This window comes from Ixodes scapularis, unplaced genomic scaffold (assembly GCF_016920785.2).
Source record: "Ixodes scapularis isolate PalLabHiFi unplaced genomic scaffold, ASM1692078v2 PGA_scaffold5__190_contigs__length_132052651, whole genome shotgun sequence".
Lineage (NCBI taxonomy): Eukaryota > Metazoa > Arthropoda > Arachnida > Ixodida > Ixodidae > Ixodes > Ixodes scapularis.
In genome coordinates, this window is record NW_024609880.1 from 131,135,696 (window position 1) to 131,160,370 (window position 24,675).

Genomic DNA, 24,675 nt, shown 5'->3' on the forward strand with positions numbered 1-24,675 from the left:
AGCAAACAGCATGGCAGCAATGTTTGGATGCCTTTGCTCGCGGAGCTTCGGTCAGAGCTAAATATAGCGGCAATGGCGTCGGGCTAAAATCCGAATCTACTCGAGTAATTGAAATGTTAATTATTCAAAAGCAGTTTAAAACATAATTACAACTAACGTTATCAATTTTCACAAAAAAGGCCCTCTGATACTACCTCATATCAACCTTTCCTGTACGATGCGTACTTTTCGCAGGAGCGACATGGCCCACGTTTTGTGAAATACCCCGTATAATAGTTCCACACTTCATATACACGGGACTCAGGCACATAATTCGTGCGTCCCTATTCGTAAGGTAAACGCACTCCGATAGACTGCCGAGATAAATCTACGTACAAGGCGCAAAATGCTTTCGGCCATTGTCTTGGGCAGAACACTTTCAAGTATAGCTCCGCACTGATCGCCTCGCGTTCCCTAATGGCTCAAAGGGCTCAAAGAGCTCCGTTCAAGATTGTCCAGCTGCGTCGTTCGCCGAGGGTTGCTCTCACGAGTGCTCTGCGGGAATCTAAACGAGGGGCCATTCAGCGTCTTTGGGGACTGCCATGCGACACTGGGATTGTCGACATTAATCTCGAAGGTCCGGATGACCCCAAATTGAATTCATTGGGTGTCAATTCGTCCACGGGTCAGACTCCGGGAACAGACCCCCGGTCGCCCCTTCGAACCGGAGGGCCCGGGTTTAGGTGCCTCGGGCGCGTCTCCGACTGCCGCGTCCTTAATTTCCGCCGGATGACGTCATAGGAGTGTCACGCCGTTGCCTGCCGCCATCCTGGCTCAGCATTGACGTGGATGTGGCAGACGCCCGTTCTATCCTGCAAGCCGCTATGTAGCCAGAGAGTCGATGCAAACCAAAGCAGGCACGAGTTGGTGACAAAGGCAAGCGGGGTCTCGCGTCCGCTCGACTTTCTCGCCAGCGTTTCTACCAGACATACGACGACACGTCGGCTCCACTGACGCAGTTTCTTGTCACTTGGAGGTTACATTGGACGCATGTGCCGGGTAGGACACCGGTCCAAGACACCTTCCAGGCAGCCCGGGGTTCCCGCCAGGAGGGTGCGGCGGGACCCGCTCTGCCCGTCGCGGCCCCCGGCGCAGCGACGGGGCGTGTCGGCGGCTTCCAGCTCGCACGGGCGCCTGATTACCGGGCACGGCCGCTGTGGCCGCGTGTGGCCGCGACGCCCGCCCGCCGCTGATAGCGGCCCCCTCTCGTGCGCCCGTTCCCGAACCGCGATCGGGAGACCCGCAACGGTGGCAGCGGCGCCCGCGTCTAATTGAGAAGCCAAGCAACGTTCCGAGTTTCGGACAAAGTTCATTGGCTGCGTTAATGATCGGTCTCCGGCGAGCCCGGCGGTCCGGCTCGGCCAATCAGGCCCGGCTCTCGGAGCGCGCAGAGGTTTGTCCCGCACTCGTTTATCCGGCACCGCCTTTCATCGGGGCCACTCGCGCGAGACGAAGAAGAAAAGGCTTCGGTCCATCGACAATTCTCGCAATTAAAATTCACCTATCGGGCCTAGATCTTACTAGCAGCTCCCCTTCTTTGCTCTAACGGTGGATGAAGAAAAATCGCTGCCTTCGATATTCATTAAAACCGCAACTACCCTGTGCTGAGAGCGAAATTCAGAATAGGAGTATAAGCATCCGCAGTTCGCGGTGGCTCCAACCACTCGGTTTTCGTAAAACGAAAGGGATGCATTCAACTCCAGATGCTTGTATGCTTTATGGCACGTGCAGGTATCGCCGGTCTGTCACCGTACTCGAGAGCCACTCTAAGGAATTGTCTCAATTTCGCGTCGTGCTAGAAGGATAAAAAAAGGACAACTCACGGAGGACGCTTGACTGGTAGCTTTTCACCCACTGCGAGATTTTAAATGAGGGGAAACAGTGGAATGGGCAGCGTGACTTACGGATGTATATAGAACTTACGAATATATATATATATATATATATGGCTCTGCTTTTTAACATACATTTTCTACGTTCCTCGTCAAGCTCAGCTGCCAACCAAATCGGGACTTTCGGACGCTCGGCTGGCACGAGGGTAGTGTCAATCTAAGCAATGTCTACAGGACAGACACTGGAACCGGCGCGTGATCCAAGCTCAGCAGAATCCTCGTTTGACGAGAGCTCAAGCGTAGGAGGCGCTTTTGACAACTACGCGCTCGTGCCTGTGAACTTGCTAGCGTCGCAGATATTTGTAAAATGGGGTATTCACGCAGTGAGAAATCTAAGGAACAACGTCTGGGAACCCGTGGCGTTAAATTCCACACTCATCTTCGCTCGCGGTGAACTGGACCCACTAAATGTTCTAGTGGTTGGCGGTACTTAGGAGTTTAAAATGCGACTTTCTCGGCTTTCTATACGACGTCAGGAACCTCGGGCGATATCGTATTGCTCGATAGTGGACTGTTCTAACATTCATGGAGGACAGAACAGCCTTTTCTGCGATATGAAAGCTTCAGACAACTGGCTACAATTAGTTTATTTAGGAACATGGTTGAAGCGTTGTTACTCTGAAGTCTTTAGCTACCGTGGACCAAAGAAAGAACGACGAGCCCGAGCTCGTAGGTAGCGTCGGAGCGTGCAGCGGATCCAAGGCTCTGTCCCGCTGGACGAGACAGAGCCCTGGACAAGCACCTCTCAAGCCCTCGCGCCTTTGTTGTGTCCCTCAAAGTTAAAAAAAAAGTGTACAGGCATATCGATCGAGTACACTTCACGGTGAAATCCTTGTTGCCGGTTCTCTGAAGCTCTGACATGACAGGAGACGCGTCCTCCAGGAATGGTGAAGCAGCCAGAAAGAGAGAAACGCCTGAGCTTCCTGGCACCGTACACCCAAAGCTGAGGAAGTATCATTTTAGAATCATAACTCTCGCCGATTGCGCCCGCTCCGCACTGAGCACCAAAATTTCGGTGCCCACGAGACAGTCGAGGAAAGGAGGGTCGATACTGCGAGCCGCACTTATTCAGTGACTCCACATGCTGGTAGTGAGCAAAGCTAGCGGCGTTCTCGTTGTCTGCATTACGGGTATAGAAGAGGAGAAAATGGTTCGTGGAACAGCGGCATAAAGCGATCGGTTTCTGCTAAGAGTGGCTCTAACGTGAGCGAGTGTACGGATCAATGTTCGGGCGTTTGCCGCTCGAGGCGAGTCGGGGATTCCCTAACGACGGCGTCATACGCGGGTCTTCTCGGTCGTACTGGCTTTGTCCTCTGCTCGAGCCAGGCACGCGCATGTAAGGCTCCGGAACGTTTACGAGCCTTGAGCGGGAGAAGATTGTGCGTGGGGCGGAGAACCCCCAGCGAGGCGGGTGTCGCGTTACTCGGGAACATCCCGTGGCAGGGTGAGCCAGGGCGCGGCCCGCGTCTCACTCAGCTGCCTGCGGCTGGGAAGGCTATCTGCCTAAAGCCGGGCGCACACTGCTCATACGACATTCAAAAGGCAGTCTGCAAACCCGAGCCACCGCAATATCCCTGGTTCGAATGCCGCGCGCCCAAGTTTCCTCCTTGAACTCATTGCCAAGCGGCATTCGAAGCACGGATCTCGCTGTGACTCGCGTTCGAATCTGTATGCGGACTCTCTCTTGTATGATGCATGAGCAGTGGGACCTCGGCTTTAGTGTTTTTTTCTTTTTTCTCCCGGTCGACCAGTGCCACCGCTTCAAGTTTTGTATGTTTCGAGAGCCGTTTGTGGCTCCCTAGAAGTGTCTGGGGCGCTATGCTTCCGCACCTGTCCCTCGAGGCGGTGTTCGGAGTGCCAGGGGTGTTGTGTGAGGGCCAGCCTCGACTGCGCCTCCTACGCCCGGCACCGTCTCGCCCTTATGGGCTCGGGAGCCGGATGAAAACGTTGACCCTCACGAGGAAGGGGGAAAGAGGGACAGGCTGACGTCAATGAGAGCGCAGGCAAGACAAAGGTCTGGTTCGGAACCGTCAGGGTGATACGAGCCCCTCACCGACGGCGGCCAAGTCCGCGCTCGAGTTGTCCAAACCTGCGTACCGTTCCTCTCATTATCTGCTTTTTCATTCGTACGAGTCTCTTCCATTTAGTCTATGAACAATTTTAAACGAGCTCACTGCTGCCAAGGCCCAACACAAGCTTCTTCCTCCGGAGCACCAAGGAGGAAGAACATTCAATCTACCACCAAGAACCTTACTACGCATTACTATATATCCGAGAAAGTGTGACGTCACGGGTTTTGAAGGAACTTGTCCGCACGCTATTCCGTCGAATGAATACACCTTTAGCGGGGATAGTCGACCGCGACACGGGCTCTGGTCAAGTGCGAAACTTGTGTTCTCTTTGCTCTTAACTTGCCTAGAGCAAGCTGCACGGGATCAAATCTTGGAAGGCAGTCGCCCCGCAAGCTGAGTCGTGCAGTGAAAGCAGCTTTCATTATTAAAGGGGTTACGACATGCCAAAAATAGAATCTGAGATAACGGTACTGCTAGGACCCATTGTATGTTCCTATAATCCTGCTAAATTTGTTTTGAAAATGGCGCGATATTTTCGTGGATAAATCGATTTTTATGCGGGCCCCTCGGAGGGGCAAATCCGGGCGGAGCTGGAGGTTAGCTACGTAACCAGCCTCCAGCGCGGTGTCTCCTTGCACGCACTCACAGACTTGGCTGTCTTGGCGTCTCGAGCCTTGCTTCCTCGTTTACCTTCCACGTTTCGAGCATGCGGTCCGTGACGATTACGTCTACGGCATCGCTCGCCTTGTCGAAGCGTTCAACATTGATCCCAGCAGCGATGAGAGTGATTGCTATCAAGAGATGTTGGAAGCTGTTCCTTTTGACTGCGACCCTCTGGCGACCAGCTCCACCGACAACGAGTTACGGACGAACTCGTTGTGGTCGCCGTTATCCGGGGATGTCTCGCAGGTGCATGCAGGGTGGAAGGTCAACCAGCCGGGGGCGAGAGCGAGAATAGCTTTCGGGTTACCGAGTTGTGTGAGCGGTTTTGATCGTACCGCTACGAGGAGAGCTTGGGCGATCATGGGGGCGCCTAGAATGGGAGAGTGTTCATGGTCACGTGGTTTATGGACACCATGGTGTGACTAACTTGGGCAGTGTTGCCTGGTCGCCAGACGAAAATGATAAAAAAAATTCGTAAATTGAATATTGCAATTACCAGAGCTCTAAAAATCGCGTAACTTGGAGTAAATACAAAGTAGCCTATGAGCATTTCATTTCAAGAATAATCTATCCGTTTAATTTTCGTGTCATAACCCCTTTAAGAGCTCGAGCTTTCTTTGTATTGCGTTTTAGTATGCTGACGCCTGGTTCTTACCTTCTGCGTGAGCAAAAAGAGATTCGATTCCTGCCTAATGAACCAGCGCCGCGTGACCTCAGTGCCTTCTCCCGCTGTCCGAGCCTTCGGGAAGCCAAGACACAACGCAAAATGTCCGAGGCTACGACAGCAACCATCGCAGATTCAGGCTTTGAAGTAAATCAATATAGAAACAAGGCTACGTACTATCGGGACTGGGTCCCAGAATGATTGGAACTTTCAAGAACGCAACAGCCAACATGGAATCCACCTGTAGAAAGCGTATGTGGAGCGGGAATAAGAAAATACAAATCACTGCACAGTATCTACAGGGCGTTCCTGTCGCCTGTCAGAGCCCTTGTGCGTCGCGGAAGCCCTTCGCCGATCAGAGAGCGTTTGTCCCGTGCAGACAAGCTGTTCGGCCCCATGGAGTTCACTCGGAGGGACCTGGCGGCGCTGGACATTATGCGCGGCCGCGACAACGGCCTTCCGGACTACAACACGGTGCGCCGCCACTTCGGACTCCCCGCCATCACCACCTGGACGCAGATCAACGAGAAGCTGGCACGCAGCAACCCGGAGGTCAGTTCAGTTCCTCTCTGCGTCGGACGAATCTGGCGGTAACCTAAACCTAGCCGAAAAACTATTCCACTTCTCAGGTTAAATTGCGACCCAAAATTATCCAATTCTACACTTTCCTCCATCCTTTCTATACGTCCCCTTCTAAGCTTAAAATAACCATAATCTGCAGTGTAAAAAAAAAGGGGGGGGGGGGGGGAGGGGGATCAAGCTCTGCTACTATTCAGTTCACTGTACAAATGCCCGTTTTTCCTAAATTCTTTGTTTAGTTGTGTACACAACCACCATTCTTCTTCATTTTTTCAACAGAACCGAAGCATGACAGATATAGTAAAATAGAAAAGTTTCCCGGACAAACGTCTGTGCGGACAAAACGTTTTGACAGATGGAACCACGGAAAGAGCTCTGAATTCACTCTACGAAAGGACACATTTTTATTGTATGTTTATTGTTTTAAAAAGCATTACGCATTTTATGAGATTCTTCCCTACACGCTTAGCAGTAATTTCACGACTATTCGCGCAAGTTCCCAGAAAAACTGGTGCGTGAGACTTCATTGAGAAGAAATAACGGGACGGCAGAAATTCACTTCGAAAACGGGACTGTGCCGGCCAAAACCTACCTGTAGTCGATGATATGTTTAGAGTGAACGGAAGCTCCTCCCTTCTCAAACCTTTCGCCACTTTAGCAGAGCGAACGCTGGAGAGGAAGCGATTTCCTCTTCAGCGTTTTCTCGTTCGCTCCGCTTAATTAAGTGGAAAGAGGTGGGAGGTGCTTCACACTTAATCTGTCACCGACTAGAATCTCATTTTTTTGACCGCAAGTCATTTTGCCTTGGAATTTTGATGGCGGCCTTTTTTCCGCCACCAGCATTGCCAGGCCACTCTGCAAAAACAGCGAGTTTCAATGGCAATACACCCAGTGACCTATGCGATCAGAAATGGGAGGCAACGTCAACGATGCCGCACACTCTAAGCGGCTGAAAAAAACGTTGCAGCCAAACAAATCAAGTCTGCGATACGATACTGAGAATCACGTCAGCCCGCTAAACCTCACGCTCGGCAGCGACTGAAAGCGATAAATAGAAAGGTTCAGTTACGGTTACCCTTTTTTCTTCAAATAAGTTTCGTTTCGGTTTGTTCCATTTATAGTTACCGGTTAGCCGCCCCTAAAAGCCGCCTTCTTTTTTTCGGTCCGATACCTTTTTTAACGAGCAAATAATAAAAAAATCATCCTGCCTACTTTTCTTTTTTTTTTTTACGTTTGGCAACAGTATTTTAATAAACGGTTTGAACTTTGAAGCAATTCCTGATATTTTGCAAAGGGTCAGCGAGGCGAAAGTACTCGGAGTCATAAACACTCGTGTGTGTGTGAATATAAAGAGAGCGTGATGCTTGCCAACCATTCAGAGAGGCGACATGTATCTACGCTGTAGATTAGAAGCTTAGACAAGGCAGCACGGCTGGTCTGTAGAATCTTCGAGTGCCTCACCCAGCAGGGATGCGCGATCGCACGCCGGCACGATGCTCGTCCAGATCGAAACCATACACGATGAAAAGCATTCCGAAATTTCTTTACAACTTGGAATCGGTCAGAACATTCTTAAAAACACAATTTGGTTACATTTTGAAATTTTATTTGCAGAGAAACGCTTCCTCGGATTAGTTAATGAAATGTAAAAATAAATGCGTCGATAATCGAAGATTACGAATATATAAACAATGTTTTGCTGCCTGCTGTTTTCATTCAGGCATTAATCACCGAAAACAACTTATTTATCAAATATTATCTACATTGCGGGTAAATATTTTTAATACTCTCAATTCCTTTCTCTTTCTTTAGATCTTCCATCATATTTTACTGACTTGGGCTCACTTCCGGCGAAAATATCATAAGTAATATATGACCTGCAGAAGACAAAACCGATAACTAACTTTCATTCATAATAAGTCCACTTCTCTTCATCATTTCAGTCTGGTCCCACATGACCTTCACGAAGACGCCGTTGCAGAGTTTCATCCTGGAAATTGGGGCTGTATTAGAGGAAGTAGAATCTGGCGCTCTGCCAGTTTAACCTCTAAACTGAGTCAATGTTGTTTTGTTTGTTTTTCGCGTTGTTATCATAACGTCTTTTAGGCGCTCGTCCTTCAGACCGGGGTTGCAGTGAAACGATTCTATTCGCGAGCAGACTATGCGGCTTGTCTCATGCTTAAGAGAAATATTTGTTTGAAACGCGAAACATTGCGACGCTTTCCTTAAGCAAAGTTTCAGTAACGTTCCTTCGCAGAAGATAATACCGCGAAAAAAGGAATTGCATTCTAGATGTGGGAATCAACCATCCGTGGTGCGTTGTGGCGTTCCTGGCTCCGACTCTTCATTGGCCCACCAGCCCTGTAGGGGGCAGCGTTTGCCGGATTAAGATGTAATAGAGCGTAGCGAAGGAAGCGTGCCGCCGGCGCCACCGTCCACGGCGGCCCGGTCCCAGTCGTCCCGCCGTCTAAAGAACACGCGGTTTCGCCGCCTGTTCCTTTTCCCGGCTGCTTTCGCCGTGAGCATAGTGGAGACGGTGTGCTGCCTGCAGTGTTGTACGGAACGGAATTCCTGGAACACGTTCTTTTTAGGCGAGCACGAAGGAACGCCGCCTTTCCATTTTGCGTCGGTGGAACTGGAACGGGAACTTGTTCCATTTTTACTGGAACGGTAAAAGGAACGGCGTTCCTTTTTCGTCCAGTGACGTAATCTTTATTTTATTTCCAAGAGGAAAATTCCAAAAGTACGAAAACAATATCTTTACGAAGAGCAGGATCTCGTTAACTCTTTGGTTACTTATCTCAGGGTTTATTTTGTGTGGTCCTCGCTCGGTGACAGTCGAGTGCAGAAGAGCTAGTGGGCATCGATTCATTTTTCAGTGTTCGAGGCTGTGGTGCAAAAAGCAAAACGTTTAGTCGAAAGAAAAGACGCAGAAAGAGGACCGTTTCGAACGTAGCTACTTTCTCTGTTTAAACGAATCCTCATACACACAGAAATCTAAGTCCGACTACAGCCATCACTGAACGTCCACAAAGAGGCCTACACTTACATCAAGAGAACAGGTTACCAGACACCGAACGCAGCCTTGTATCCCGAACATTGGTCACTTAAAAGATACACAAAAAATAACCTTTACTGTTTCTCCCCTCGTCTCCCACCTTCAAACTGAACAAAGAATCCAACCTTCACAATGAAGGACTTGCAGTTTTCAAGGCTGACCTTCCAGAACCCCTACCCTCTTTTCCACCCGCTCGTCTTGCGGACAGCAACATAGAGAAGCAACTGTTGTTAAGTTCGAACCAGGGACTTGGTTAGATTGAAACGTGGGAAGTTGTTGTAAAACGCTCGTGCAATCTAGGCTAGTACGTTTGGCTCGTCTGAATCGCCCACCACAAATACGAATATGGATAAAACCTGGGATTTTTAAAGATGAATATATTAACAAATGAAACCCTGCTTCCGCTTGTTTTCTTCTCCTGGTGCCCTTCCATCACGACATTCAAATGCGTATGTTGCCATTTGACGGCATAGACTTTAAAAAGAAAAGAAGAAAACTTAACTTGGTTCTAACAAAATATGATAATCGGCAAAATACAAATGTAACGTATATGTAACGATGCGTTCCGTTTTTCTAAGTGTAACGGAACGAGTTCCTCTTTCACATACGAAACTTGTAACGGGAACGCGTTCCAGAAATCAGAAGGAACGAGGAACGAGCTTGCGGTAATTTTCTTGAGGAACGCGTACAACACTGGCTCTCTGAAAATTCCGATGGCATCTGAAGATCATCGTACATGTTTCGCTGTATTATTGCTGAAAAATATAATGTTGAACCGTTATAATATATCGGTTACCGGTTAAGACATTACGGTTAGAGTTAACATCTAATTAATTAGAGAGTTTTCGGGAACCGTTTTTGAACTTCCGATACGGTACGATGATGGGCCCTCCGGTACGAACTGCGCACGCGCCATACCGCAGAAGACTCCCATACGCGCAATGCGCACATCGTAGCGTATCGGACGTGCAAAAACGGTTCCCCAAAACTCTCTAATATCGGTTTCGTTCCGATCACGGTGACTGAAACAAATTTAAATCCTGCACAGTTTGTAAGAACTTCCTCCGACAGCCTCTGGTATCACGAGCGATTTAATCTGAGCAGCTCGTCATAGCGGTTGCACGCTCAGTCCAGAGCAAAAAGAAATTGTGCGTGCCCGGGCCTCTCATGGCGCGAGATCCACCTTTTCCTCGCAGGTCTTTTCTCCCAGTCGCGAGATGCTGTTATGTTTAACGCAGTTCTCGGTTTGGGTTACGGTTACGATGTCTCACATCGTAATCTTTATATATTTATTTATTTTTGTTTGTTTTTAGTCGGTTGCCGTTTGCAGGTTGGGCCAATTTGTTTTCCGAGTGCTCTGAGAGACCCAAAGGAGCGTTTTGCGGCTCGAGCTTTGGGCTTTGCCCGCTTTACGGAGATATTTTCTTTTCAGTAATAGTCAGCTTAAGGGACGCGGGGCTTCTTCTCAGCGCGCTTGTTGCTTCGCTCTTCGGCGTCCCTATTGGCAGCAGTCTGGTTCGCTGCGAAGCGATATTAGGATTTTCGGAACTCGCCGGGCCCGGGGTTTCTCGAGCTGCCCCTGACTGTAGGTGGCCAAAGCATGGGCCACCAGGAACAGGGTGCACAGTGGCCTCAAAGTGAGGTCGGGGTTTCCTAGTCATCGGATGCAAATAAGGAATTACCAGCGCCCCTCAGAAACGGGAAACTCGGTATTGGAAATGAGCAGTTTACGAAGATTTCCTAACAAGAATGAGCCAAGGCGTAATTGTCGCGTAGTGCCGAGCACTTTAATTCGGATCGAGCGCCACGCCTTCCCGTTGACCGGTGTCATTAAAGCACTTGACGTGTGGTGACGCTGCCTCGCGTTGTCTGTGCACAGTGACACCCTGCAGAGCGAACGAAGATGTCAGGGTGCTCGCTAACCTGATTTACTCGCTGACTCACGCAAGAAAAAAAAAAGAAGACGAGGGAGGAGTTTAAGGAGCCGATAATTGCTCGTTAACGCCAACTGTCCGCCACTGCGTCGCACGGCGCGCAGCCTGGCGAGTGCCCCGCGGCCGAGCCAACCACGTAGGCGTGCGTCTAATGGTCACGAATTGCCGCTCGAGCCCCGCGACCGACAATACCGACGTGTAAACGATACATCGGGGCCTGCTTTGCGCCGACTACGCCCGCCGCTGCCGTCGACCCGAATCTGGCAATTAGGCGCCGGCGCGGAAGCCAATTGGCGGCACGCAACGCGTTCGTTCGCAGTAGAGCGCCTCGGTCCGAGAGATCCCGAACCTCGGGGAGTGTTTGCGATGTAACGGTGGACGCCTCCTGCGCAGATTGGTCGGGACTAGAGCCTGATTCGCACGGTGCCATTTTGCTCGGGATTTTGCGGCTGTGGCGTCGAGCACCACCGCCTGCACCGCGTCTTTTTCTGCCGCACGGGCGGCGTCGACACTGCGAAATCGCCAGTAGAGTCAGACCGTGGGAATCGGGCATGCGCCGCGTTTTCGCGTGGCGATCGAGGAGGAAAGCGAGCGGAAAAGCGGAGAGGTTTGCACACACGCTTTGGTCACCTGCTTCCAGCTCGTACTGCAAATAGCAACCACGTGACTTCGATCGAGCAGTTGGAAACTCTCTGTATTCTGGGCTCTCTAGATGGCCCCGCTCTTGTTTCTGCCGGGGGTACCCCTGCGTGGGATGGTCGGTGCCCCGTCGGCGGTTCGTACGTCGTCGGCGAAGACGCACGATGGCCCCTAATGACGGCGCCCCGGGCCGGCCGCGGGCCGACGGCGGCGGTGCGGGCCGTAATTAGCGTGACAGCGCCGGGCCCCGATTCCATCTGTGCCTGAGCTTTGGGCGACGGCGGCGTGATTAGGCGGAGGTGCCGCCCGGTCCCATCGCCGACGGGCCGCGCCGAGACTGGCGCTGTTTGCGCACACCTGGACGCCAATCTGCGCTAACAGATAAACGGAGGCGGCGCGGGGCGCTCGTGGTCTCCCCAGCCGAGGGCTTCCCTGCGCGGCTGTCCACTCGATAGGGCTTCCCGCTCACGCTCCAAAGGGCCCGCTGGGGCCACTTGGCTGTGTAGGTGAGGCTTGCGCTTGTACGAGGGGGGGGGGGGGGGGGGGGGGGGGGGGGGGCGAACAAAAACGCCTACATCATCAAATTGTCAGATATGCTCTATGACTTTTAATGTTTTTCCTAAATAGTGAGCTTAATAGATTCTGAATGGCCGAAGGTCCCATGACAGCCATCCGTTTCTGTTCAAGTGCGTCCACCTTGTTCAAGTGCGCTAGCGTAATTACAAAATACCCACACGATAAAAAAAAAAAAAAAAAAAAAAACATCGTCGGACAATAGAACATCTAAGTCGTTCGCTCGCAAAGCGTACTACAGAAGAGTTAACGAGCCAACAGACTAAATGAAAACAGGTGAGGCTACTCATAGAACAAGCTTGTGCCCAGGGTCCAGGGCCGACGAATAAACGACAGAAGAGACCGGTCTCACTGAGCGTTCCACGCATGCGCAACGCCGCCATAACTGTGGTTCCTAGGAGCCAGGCGCCGGTTCAGGATACAGCTCGGGCCGCTTGGCGCTCCGCTCGCGCAGAGCCTCGGCGACGTTGACGGCCGTGCAGAAAGACTCCACTTCCCAGGATGCATGAGGACAGCGGTGGCTTAATTTAATTGGCTGCGAGATCGGACTGCAGCATCTGTACAGGGCACAGCGGCTGGCCATGTACCAGCTCATTGTGAGGCACGCAACATTAGTTCAGCATTCACTAAAACATTAATTCATTCTTGCGACGAACAAGAACCCTTTTGCACGTGAGATGCTCCAAGCACTGGCTGTCGAAGAACACGCGGAGGAAGGCGTGAGCATGTCGTTCATCCAATCGATACCGAGGAAACACTGTATTTGCGGTCTGCCCCACCCAGATATCTGGCAAGAGGATTTTCAGCGGGGAATGCTCATTTTATTTTATTGATTTGCGTTACGGATATTAACCACTGAGGTGGCAGGGAAAAAGACATGGTGCCTGACAGTGCCTCTGGCCCCGAATTCAGTTCAACAACTTAAAAATATGTACACAATCTAAATATAAGAAAACGATACAACAGAACGAAAAACGATACAACTCTGTCTCGCCACGTAGAAGCAGCATCAATAATTCAGAATACATACGTTCTCAGTGTATATATATATGCATATATATATATATATATATATATATATATATATATATATATATATATATATATGTGTGTGTGTGTGTGTGTGTGTGAAGAGCGGTCCCCGCTCGAAACGTTGTAATAATCTTCGAATTAGTAACTCCGACAGTACGCATCTTTCACTTTTATATATATATATATATATATATTGTATAGTATAATACTTATTATCTGATTCTCTGACGTGGATACTACCTAATACACGCATAAACATGTGAGCCTACTGACATCGAGTAGTGTCCTCGCACAGCCAGCGAAGAGACTGTTTCTGCCGAGCATAGTCCTATTGGAGAGTCATCCGTGGAAACGTACTTTCTGAAGTTTGCGCGAACAATCAAACTTAAAGGCCCGTTCACACTCTTGCAACAGTGTGCGACCGAAAGAGACCGATATTTGTAAAAACCTCTTAAAATGTCTTAGGACGAGAGAACACACTGGCACGATGGCGCCATCTATGCGGTGACCCTGGAACTGCATTTCACAAGAGCGAAGGAGATTTCCAAGGTCAAATGTGCTATAAGTCCTATAAGAAAGGCTCGTTTATAACGTTGACAAAAGTTTTTCGAGCCAAGAAAGAAAGGATAATGCGCGAGAGAAATAGAAAATATGCCGGACCGCCAAGTTTACTCTGCTACCCAATACATGGCGCCAGTGTGTCCTCTAGTTCTAAGAGGTTTTAAGGAACCCAGTTTTAAGAGGTCGCAAGAGGGTGAACAGGCCTTAACCAAGCAACACCCCCCTCCAAAAAAAAAATAAATAAATAGAAGTTTAGCAGCGGTCGGACGCCAGAGGCGAGATTGCCACGAGTGCCAGGAATTGCGTCGGAGAAGATTCCAGGACGCTGGTGGGCCAAGGGCCAGCCGCCGACTCTCTAGGCTGTCGGCAGCTCTTATTGCCTTCTGCGGCTGACGAGGGAAACGAGTCTTCGCGGAAGGAGCGTCCAAGCCTGTCTCTGAATCGACTGACATAACCAAAGGGGGAAATCGGCGATGGCGCTTTCATCTGTTCGCTTGTTCATCTGGACACGCGCGGCTTCGGTTCAAAGTCCGCCTCACCAGTCCCAATTGACTCTCTGCCTACGCACGGGCGCCGGTTAAAATTGAAAGGCGTTTCTGTTCGTCAGGAGCGTACAAATAGAACATTCGTAAAATCAGAGAGACGTACCAAAATCTTTGTCCAGCTGATATCATTGCACGCCTTTCACAATTTTCTTCGGTCGACATCCCATCTATTAGTGAATTTGGGGGAGCGAAGTTTCCTGGAGTGTGTTGCTTTACTTCCTCGATGACTTTTCAATAGCTTTATTTACATTTTCTGTTTATACTTGTCCATCATCTATTACTTTTCGTGAGCTTCACGAATATATCTTCGTAATTTATGCGGCCTTTATTAACAGCTTCCAAACTTTTCTTATTTGTTTTTAGATAGAAACACACACGCAAACAACTAAATAGGTTTCTGCTGCCTCTCCGATTTTGCGCTGCTCGAAAGTTCCACGAAATGAATGAGAGTTTTAATTACGAGTCACGGTACGCTGCTTTTTCCTGCTTGATGCGCCTCCACCATGATCCAGCGCAATTAGTCTCGTGTTCGCAACATGGCACGCAAACGATGCGCGCGAACCTACGGGCCTTCCTCGAACACCATTCCGCCGTACAAAAGAAAATCGTATAATTAAGTCAGTAAAAACTGTAGAATGAAACTTTCCCCAGTAGTGTTTCGAGGTGATACAGTGATCATACTTAAATTTTCGTGAGTGTAATTCCCAAAACAAAAATTCAAAAAACAAAAATTGGTTTTTCCTTTTTTTTTTTATGCGCGAAAGGAAAGCAGAAGCAATTCGTCGAGCTGACACTGCTATCAAGCACCAGATGGTAGAAACACTCGCAAGCTTTTTAGAAATGAACACTGAACAGCCTAAAACAGATTCAGCAGATCAGAGCATGTGTGGGACGATATGTGAGTAGCAGCGTCATCCTGAAGCTTTGCTTGTGTCTTCCTTTCGCGCATCGAAAAAAAAAACATTTTTTTTCTAGCATTATTTTTTACGAAACCTACACTCGGGAAATGTGAGCATCCTACCTAGAAACACCTTCGTGAAAAGTTTCATATCCCTCGGTGCACTGGCCTGTTTCTCCTTTGCGCCCGAATAGCGGTCGCGAACAGCCCGTAAAACGGGGGGGATTTCTTTGGGGCGCAGATCTTCGAGAAGCTTCGGAAGCTGTACCACGACAACCTGGACAACGTGGACCTGTTCGTGGGCGGCATGCTGGAGTCGGACGAGGGGCGCCCGGGCCCGCTCTTCCGCAAGATCATCCGGGAGCAGTTCGAGCGCCTCAGGGACGCCGACCGCTTCTGGTTCGAGAACGTGCACAACGGGTGAGCCCCTTCGTCGTCCGTCCCCCGGCGTTGTCTTCTTTCCGAACCCGGTATAGTAAGTGAAAGCAGCGGTCGGACGGCTAGTACATCTGACTGCCTCGAGACACTGGCGGGTTTCCTTTCTCTGCTTATGAAAAGCTTGTCTGCAGACATGTTGGAAGACAATTGTGTCATGGTGTCTGCGGTGGCTGATGGAGAGTTTTCAAATTGATCTCTGGCTACTTCTCTGGGCCTCTGTGGTTGATGGCGTCTTCGAGATACCCGATGTAATAGAGAGTTTTAGGGAACCGAAAGTAATAGCATTACCCCCCCGTATTTTGGGGTTCGGAAAGTGGCTGATCTCCAGTACTCTTTTAGGAGGGGGGGGGGGGGGGGGGAGGGAGGGTAAGCTCCCCGCCTTCTAAGAAAAGAAAGCGAGTGTGGAGACTGCCAGAGTGCCATGATTTGCTTTCGACAGACCAAGCGCGCGAGCTGATCGCTACCTCTCCTTCCAGCCTGTCATGGAGGCGGTGGATATTCCTCTCGGAGTTTCCTCAGTAAGAACAGGGAACCTACGTGAGACTCACTCGATTCGACTGCGTCCGACTAGGAGAAGAACGGCTGGGTGTCTCTTTCCGTTGCCCGATCTCCGGCGTGGGATCAATGCCTTCCGACGTGCTTTGGCAGTGCGAGAACTCTCGTCACTCTCCAGACGTCCGAGCATTATCCAAGGTAGCCTCAAATTTGGTAGCACGCTCGCGCTGGAGGCAGGCCAATGGAAGGACTTCCGCGCCGCTCTAATTTAGCGAATGGCATGAACCACCGCGTGGAACTCGGCGCTTCACACTGGACTACGTCGGGCGGGTAGGCCGCGAACGAGCGACAAACTTGTCCCACCGGCCGTCGCTCTGCGCGACGCTTCAGAATTCTACCAGCTGACGCCGCGCTCTAAGCGAACGCGCCGCCGGACCAAATTTGTCGGTTATTTGCCTCGAATTCGCTCCATAGAGTCCAGTCTTCTTGGCGCGTCGGACTCCTTCGTTGACACCGACCCGGGCGTTTGGCTTCAGCAGCAACCGAGTGGGGGTAGTTCTCGACAATTGCTCCACATTCTCCGGCCCGTTTGGTTTCGTTTTTCGCCGCTCCATCGCAAAATGGGCGTTAGTGCCGCGGGTTGTCCGATCTGCTGCAGTTGTGCCGCTAACCACCAGACACTTTTTGTTTGCTTTTCGTGACGATTAAGTGGGCACACCTGGCTCGAATAGAGTTTTACTTTGTCGCAATTAGATGGAGCGTTTTTCCAATCACTGCCCTCGCGGAAGAAATATGTCGACTCCTCGAAGCGTTGAGTCAATCACGACTCGCTCGAAGAAAATGGGGGGTTTGTTTCCATCGCGATACTGCGAGAATTATGAAATCGTAGAATTACTGAGGGCAGAATTTTATTAAGCTCGCTGGAGTCGAAATCGAAACTCCTTATCTACGGGGAAGCGCGCTTACCGTGGTTGTAGGCCCTGTGTGTAAGCGCAAGAAACAGCTTGAGCACATTCGCGCAGTCTGTGCACATATTTGGGATTCGGCGTGACGTCAGATGCGCGTGTTCATCTGTGGAGGGGCGTTAGCGAGGAGAGCGTGGAGGTTGCGTGCAAAATGGCGCTCGCCGTCCCATCTCCCGAAGCTCGAGTAAAGCGCCGAGAGCCCCGCAGCAAGAAATCCCCGTTGGGAGTCCACTCGGCAGTTTCTTGGGCATTGGCGTGCCGCGCCTTGCGCCCTTATTACGCCAGACTTTCACGCTTGATCAGCTCACAAAAGACCGTCGATGGCCGTAGCGCTTAGCCGCGTCTATTCGACTGAATCCGGAGCTCCAGGAGTCAGCCTGGGGAAACTTGTTTAACAGCGCGGACGGCGCTTTTGTCTGCGATTCTCGGCGACGTTTCAAGGCCCCGAAGAAACCGGAGGGACGTGGAAGGACCCCGTCGATTCGCGACGCACGATCCTGACGTGGCCAGGCGCCGCATCAGAAGCCAAGGAGAGCGTGTTCGGCGAATCGATGAGTCTTGCCGTTTCGCCCGCGCTCTACAGCCACAGCTGGTAAACAGATTGCCACGGCACGTGCGAAATCGCGATACCGAAATACATTCAGACACGAGCGACTTCGTCCTAGGAGCTTTTTCTAAGTTAAGAAAATGCGTGGCCAATTGCTGGGAAATTGTGTTGCACGTGAGACGTGTGGTTTCAGTCCGATTCCTCCGAGGTTGGCGTCTACGCTCTCGGCGCTCTATTAGTTTAGCGACTGGCTCAACGCGTGGCATGTACGTACTACACTCGATAGCAATTCCTGGAACGGAGATGCCGGCGCTAACGCGGATTTTAAACCCCTGGCGCTTTTCCAGAACTTGAACCAGCCAACCAGCGTCGAGCTAGGGGGTGTGACGTCATTACTTGGCTCAGCCAATCAGCATGAAGTGAATCGGCGGCGTCACTCTTCACCTTCACACGTTTCTAGACTCTCCTGACGAGACCAAGCACGTGAAAGCATCACGGTGGAGGGCACGTTATGCTACAACTCCGAAAAGATGCACGAAGCCTCAGACTATCTGTTTAAAAGTTGACTCTTTCCCTGAAAGCAACCGAGCTCTCGCTGCTGCCGTGTCACTCACGTTCAGCCATGATTTCAGCGCCAAACAATTGACAGACCCTATTGTTACTCTTCAGGAACATTCCCTATCTCCGAAAGAAAATCGAGGAATCTAACGATATGTATTTGAAAATAACATTTTATTTCGTCGGAATTGTCAACTGCACGGAGCTGATCTTTTGTTCGTTTGGAAGCGTATTTTCTTGGCCTTGCATGACGACCCCCGCTGGTCACATGGGCGTTTTCAAGACGTACAGGCGTGCACGCAAACCGTTTTACTGGCAAGGCACGTACAGTGATGTCTTCAAATATGTGACATTCTGCGAGAAATACTAGTGACGCAAAAGGTCTACCCAACCGCCGGCTGGTTACTTTCAACCTCCGCCTCGACCCCATTAAATCTTCGAGCGAGTGGGCAGCGACATTCTTAAACCCTTTCCTGCGAAGTTCTCCGGCAAACTTTTGGTGATCATTGCGATCGATTATTTCTCGCGATACGTTGAAACCAATTGCCCCAAGGAACAACGATAAAGATTGTCACGTTTCCTCTTTCACGCCTCATTTTACATCAAGGCGCACCTCGACAACTCATCGGAGATCATGGTCGCGCTGGTCTTCCGCGGGTTCTCCTATACCTTTTAAGTATCTGTGGCATTGTGCACACACTTTCTACCGCGTACCACCGCTAAACAAACGGAATGGTCGGGAGATTTATTCGCACCATTGCAAATACGCTGTCCATTTATGTGGAGGCCGGTCAACGACACTAGGGCGCAAAACTCCAATTTGTGACACACGCTTATAAAACTTCCATTCACGACGCGCGAGGCTATTCACCATTTCTTTTTCTTTATGACCGTCGGCCCACATCACACTAAGCAGACTTCTTCCTCGCCGGCATAACGACGTCCGTCATTCGCCCACTCTCATCGAAATGGTGTGTCGAGCGGAAGGAGCGCGTCAGCTTCCTCGACACTCGCGCCTCGCGACAACAACAATCCTGGCGCCTCAGCGCCACTGATCGGAATGCCGCCTATTCTTCTGGTGATTTGGTTTGCTTTTGGCTGCCAGTTAGACAGCAAGGCCGAGCAAGCAAGCTGCTTCATCCACGTCACGTACCGGGTGGAACATCTCCAGCCCGACCTGTGTAGGACGTCAACGGACATTGCCCGCGTTACTCGCGTGAAGCCATCGCCACGTCTACCATTCGCACCATAACACCATCGGTCATTCCCTTCCAGTACCCAAACCTTTCGCTCGAGACGGCCTACGCTTTTCCCCGGGACAATGCTACAGGAAGACTGGCTTTCGAATTGAGCCCCGCCATTGAGCAGATGCCTCTTTTCGTCCCAACTTTATAGCGAAAAATTGCGCTGTTTAATTAATTGTCCCGAACGGTCTGGAGAAAACCCCTTGACGATGAGGACTGAGCAGTTAAAAAGGCTGAATGCAAGACCGGCGCGTTTAATTCTAAACAAATCAATAAAAAAGTAGATTTTTTTACATTGTTTACATACCATTTAGTGTTGCAATTCGCCCTTTCTAAGCTTTCAATTGATGCGACGCAGGTCTTTGCCCAAAACGCTATCCGGCTGACGGCCTGAGATTTGTAATGCGCATCCTTAACTACCTCACGGTGTCACGTAACGCCGTGACGTAATTTCAAAGGCATGATTTATGGGTCCCCCTAGACGTTGTTGTCTCATCGTGACGTGACATTGTAACGCACGTCAGGTGTCACTGCTACGTCATGCGATACCATGACGTCACGTGTCTTTACATGACATCATGTCACGCGGTCACGGGACATCAAACAACACGATGAAATGACATTGTGTCGTCACGTAACAGTGACTGCCTCCTGATAGAGCCCATAAAAGGAAAGAGAGAGGAGTTCATATAGATGCTATGCATGTAGAACGCCATTGGCAAATGCCAAAGAGAGATAATTTCTATTTTTCCTTTTTCGGTCATTACGATGCAGTGGAAACAGCTGACTGGAGCACTTAATATTGCTTCGTATGTGCGATACTATATTGAAACCGTTTCAATTTATTCGCCTCTTTTATTTCAGAATGTTCACGCAGAAAGAAATCGAGGAAATCCGGAAGATCACCATGTATGACATCATCGTGCAAGCCACCGATATCCAGCCGGACGAAATTCAGAAGAGTGTCTTCTTCCACCTCAAAGGTAAGCCTCGGCTCATCGGTGGATGCCGGGGAGCGTCCCACTGCAGCGACATTCGCATCGTGTCGAGCTGATGTTGCCCTTCAACGCGCAGAAACGACCATCGATCCTGATCATTTTCCACGAAAACACCTTTTTCACAAAAATAATTTTCCCCAAAACTAATGCCATAAATAGGTATTTATTATCATTTGTAATTTGATTCCGTCCATGGAAATTTATTTTTCTTATCCGCCTTTGGGTTGTCTCGTGCTAAAGTATGCCGCGATGGGTAGAAAATCTCACGCCTATACTCATGCCATATTCTTCTTGCACGCGTAGAATGTTGGGGTGTAAATGTTTCTTCAGCGTCGAACTTAACGGTGAGCGGAAATAAAACCGCAGATTTGCACTACGCTAACCTGGGGTGCTATGTTGCGCTTTTTGCACTCCCAGGAGACTAGGGAGAAGGAAGTGACGTCAACAACGCAGCAAATGCAGATTGGATGTTGATTTTGTTTTCTTCTGTCAACATCCACTCTGCATTTGCTCTAGTCGTTGACGTCACCTCCTTCTTCCAAGTCTCCTGGGAGTGCAAAAAGCGCAACATAGCACCCCAGGCTCAAACCGGTAGCGGGTTGAACGTGACAGGTCCCGAAAAAGGTGCGGGAAAAGCCCTATTGTGTGCCACCGCGTGCTTGCTTGTGCAGTACCATCCAACGAATGCTCGAGCACACACAGGAGATGGCGCTCGTAGCGCGGCCACACTAGGGAGCCTTCATACACTTTCGCCACATCTGTCTTTGGGTGGCGGCATCTCGGCCATTTCTATGCCCAAAATGCACGCGCTTAGATCTCGTTCGGAGCGAGCGCTTAGCCCTGTCCGGTGCTTTGGCGACATTTTAAGGCCCATTCAGCACGCGCAGGCAGTTTTCAATACAACAGTGGGTGTCTTCACCCTATGACAGACGCACATCGAGGCACCCTAGGCGACACTAAGCGCTCGGGAGAACTGGCGGTGTTCCTTTATTTTATTTATTTACAAATTACCTACAGCGCCTCGAGGGCATTATCGTAGGAGGGGGCAGAAAATAACACACACACACACACACACACAAACACAAAATGGTCACTTCTGCGCACAATTAGTTATACGGCCGAGAAAAAAAAAACACTATTGTCCAAGGTGCTCACCACTTCCTCTGGCAGCAAATTCCACTCTCTTATTGTTCTTACAAAAAAAAAAAAACAAATTATAGAAACTTTATTTGGGGGGATATTCAGAAACCTTTCTAGAGTGATCACACTTTGCTGAAACGTACGTTGGCCCCCCCAAAATGCTAATTCTTATTATTACCAGTATCATTATAATAAATGCGATGAAAAAATTTCAGTCTTAGTTCTTGCATGCCTTCGATTCTTGAAAACTTCCCAACCGACCGTGGCTTTAACCTCCGTCATGCTAGCGTATGGATTGTAGTTGTTGCAAACAAATCACGCTGCTTGATTTTGAAGTTTGTTTTCTAATCTTTCGATCAGATACTGCTGGCAGGGATCACATAAACTGGCGGTCGTGACACTTGCACCAGGTTAACAGACTCAGACTAACGGATCGGGTCTCGTCAGGCGACTTCAGTCGCCTTTTGCCCGATTCTCTTAGACGTTTGTCTAAACAAAACAAATCCCGTTTAATTTTTGATCTCGAGTTATGCGATCGTTATGCCTTGTAGTGCTACGGGACCATCTCCCGAGAAATAACTGCGCCGTAGAGCCCGCTGTTCGCTGACGAGTTCAAGGTGCGTATCAATTCACTCGGCGGCCGGCGCAGGTGGGAGCGTTGTAGCTCCATCAACATATAGTGCCGTGTGCAATGTTCACCGATGTTTTAGGGGCGAAGCTCCTTAGGGGCTAGCCATGTCCGTATGTCCGTCCGATGTCCGGCGTCGGGTGCTCGTGCTCACGAGCACGTCAGCACGTGCTCCCATGCTCGTGCAGGGCGAAAAAAAACCCAGAAACAACCGCATCTCCACGTGGTGAATGATGTTGATTGGGGCGAAGCTCTGGTGGTGCTTGTCTGCGTAGACGCTGAGCCGCAGCATGCCGAGCCTTTCGTTCGTTTTCATCCATGTCACGCTGCGGTCAAATGCTCAAATGCGTATATAGCTACGTTCCACACCACACATTCTCTTTCTGACATGGATGAAAAAGAACGAAAGGCTCGGCATGCTGCGGCTCAGCGTCTACGCAGACAATCACCACCAGAGCTTCGCCCCAATCGACATCATTCACCACGTGGAGATGCGGTTGTTTTTCGATTGGCTCTTGGCGCGGCTGTAGTGACTCACGGCTTCGGAAACGCAGGAAGAGTCCGGACCATCTCATTATCGCTCCAACGAGATCCTTAGCAAACGAGACCGCCGAAGAGCGAATGACGAAGCAGGAAGCTCGAAGGTTTCTCCAGCTGTCATCAACGTATCCTCAAGCTGTATTCTGAGCAGGAGCTATTGTTTTTCCTTAGGGGACCCCTGCCCGCAGCCGCAGCAGATCAACAGCTCGGTGCTGGAGCCGTGCATGATCCTCGACGGCTGGGACTACTTCAGGGGAAACGAGGTCGCCTACATCTACTCCTGCCTCGTGCTCGCCTTCATTCCCATCAGTGAGCACCCTCCGTGGACACTCCCCAGACACGCCGTAAACCGAGCGCCACCATTCATTATTCGTCGCAAGTTAGCGGCACAAAACGCCGTAACGCGGGATCACGACGCAGTGACGGTGATCTCCCGTCATTGAGGGCTCCGTAAGATAAGCCACCCGATTGGCGCGGTTACAACACTGGTTCTAAACGTCTATGCCATCGCATTCCTGCTCAAACAATCGGTGCCTCTACATTCAGTGATACCTGATACCTCATTTACCCTTCCCAAGTTGTACTAAGCTTTGCGCACTTCGTGAGCTGGGGGCTGCGAAGGCTTGGCTTTACAGGTGGCGCTGACCTTATGGCGTCCCACATGCAAAACACGGCAAAAGCGTTCCGCTTGGTGACATGTTTGCCTACACCAAGATTACCAGACCACGCTGTAGAGAAGTTCTTAAAGAGACCACACTTCCTCAAAGCGAACTCACATATCGTCCGTTGTTTTCGTATATTAGGCCCAGTTGTTTTAAAAGCATCAATGCGCGACCCGCTTTGCGCTAAAGAGAAGCGCAGATGCTCCGTACTCCGCACGTTTGCACCGTCTTGTGTCTCATGAAAACACTTGGATTTCCCGACAGTTTGCGCCGGACTCGGATACGGAGTCATAAAGCTCCAAAACCGGCGAAGGAGAAATATCAAGGCCAAAAAGGAAATCAACATTGGGAAGAACTATGACAAGCTGTGTAAGTTTTTTTCTTTTCTTTCTTAGTTGGGGATGTACATGTTCTATATTCTTCAATTTTGCATTATTTGTTGGAATCTTAAGCATCCGAAAAGTAAGCCAGTTGAACGCAACTGAGTCCGTAAAGAGTGGAAGGTCGGTAACAACATTATAAACTCGCCGATTCCCGTCGAAATCTATATACGTGCTAGTGCATATAGTTCAAAGTGAAACAGGGTTGGAATAATATATGTATAGATTTAGATACTTCTCGAAAACGTTATAGGGCACTGTGAATTTGTGTACGGTTTGGCGCTGTTCTCTTATTTGCTGGACATCTTCTTGAGACAGCTGTTCGAGCACTGAGTAGCGTTTTTGGCTTTGGACGTCCGGTCACACCCCTTAAGTAATATTTTTTGTCTCACAAAAATAAAATAGGTTTCTGCCCAGAAGACTTCATTTCTCGCTCTTGGTATACCTCGAAATTCGACTACATTCGCGCACCGCGTAATTACATCTTTGGTGACCATTTCAGTCTGCACTGTCGCAAATTCCATGTATGCGAAATAGAATCTCATGACTGATAAGAATGCCGAGCAGTATCGAGACTAACTCCTTGTCGACTTCTGTGTGTTGCTCCCCGCAGACGTGAAGGAATGGCTGCACCAAAACCACAAGCGCTTCGTGAAAGTGAAGATCGGTCCGGACGAGTCGCTGTCGACGGTGAATCGCAAAGGGGAGGTGCTGCGCAAGGTGGACTTCAAGTCCGTCGCCGCGCTCGTGGTCGAGATCTCCACGGACATGGCCAAGAAGCCCATGTGCCTGGTCCGCTCGCCCAGGGACCACGACCTGGTAGGCCCGGCCAAACCACTGTGGTCCTTTCTTGCCGCGTCCCCGAGTCGGGGGAAATATTTTTTTGTAATTATATTTTTCTGTGGGATTGCAGTTCAACAAAAAAGATGGA

The 24,675-nt window shown here is 50.0% G+C and overlaps 1 protein-coding gene across 1 annotated transcript in view; it reads left to right on the plus strand.

The window, feature by feature from the left end:
• Positions 1-24,675, plus strand: part of LOC8031895 (dual oxidase) — a 196,980-nt gene that overhangs the window by 154,003 nt on the left and 18,302 nt on the right. Inside the window, exons 11-16 of the mRNA XM_042294047.1 lie at positions 5,710-5,882; positions 15,391-15,569; positions 20,261-20,379; positions 22,874-23,011; positions 23,629-23,733; positions 24,358-24,563. Coding sequence (XP_042149981.1) covers positions 5,710-5,882; positions 15,391-15,569; positions 20,261-20,379; positions 22,874-23,011; positions 23,629-23,733; positions 24,358-24,563 — 920 coding nt within the window. The remainder of the gene's footprint in view (positions 1-5,709; positions 5,883-15,390; positions 15,570-20,260; positions 20,380-22,873; positions 23,012-23,628; positions 23,734-24,357; positions 24,564-24,675) is intronic.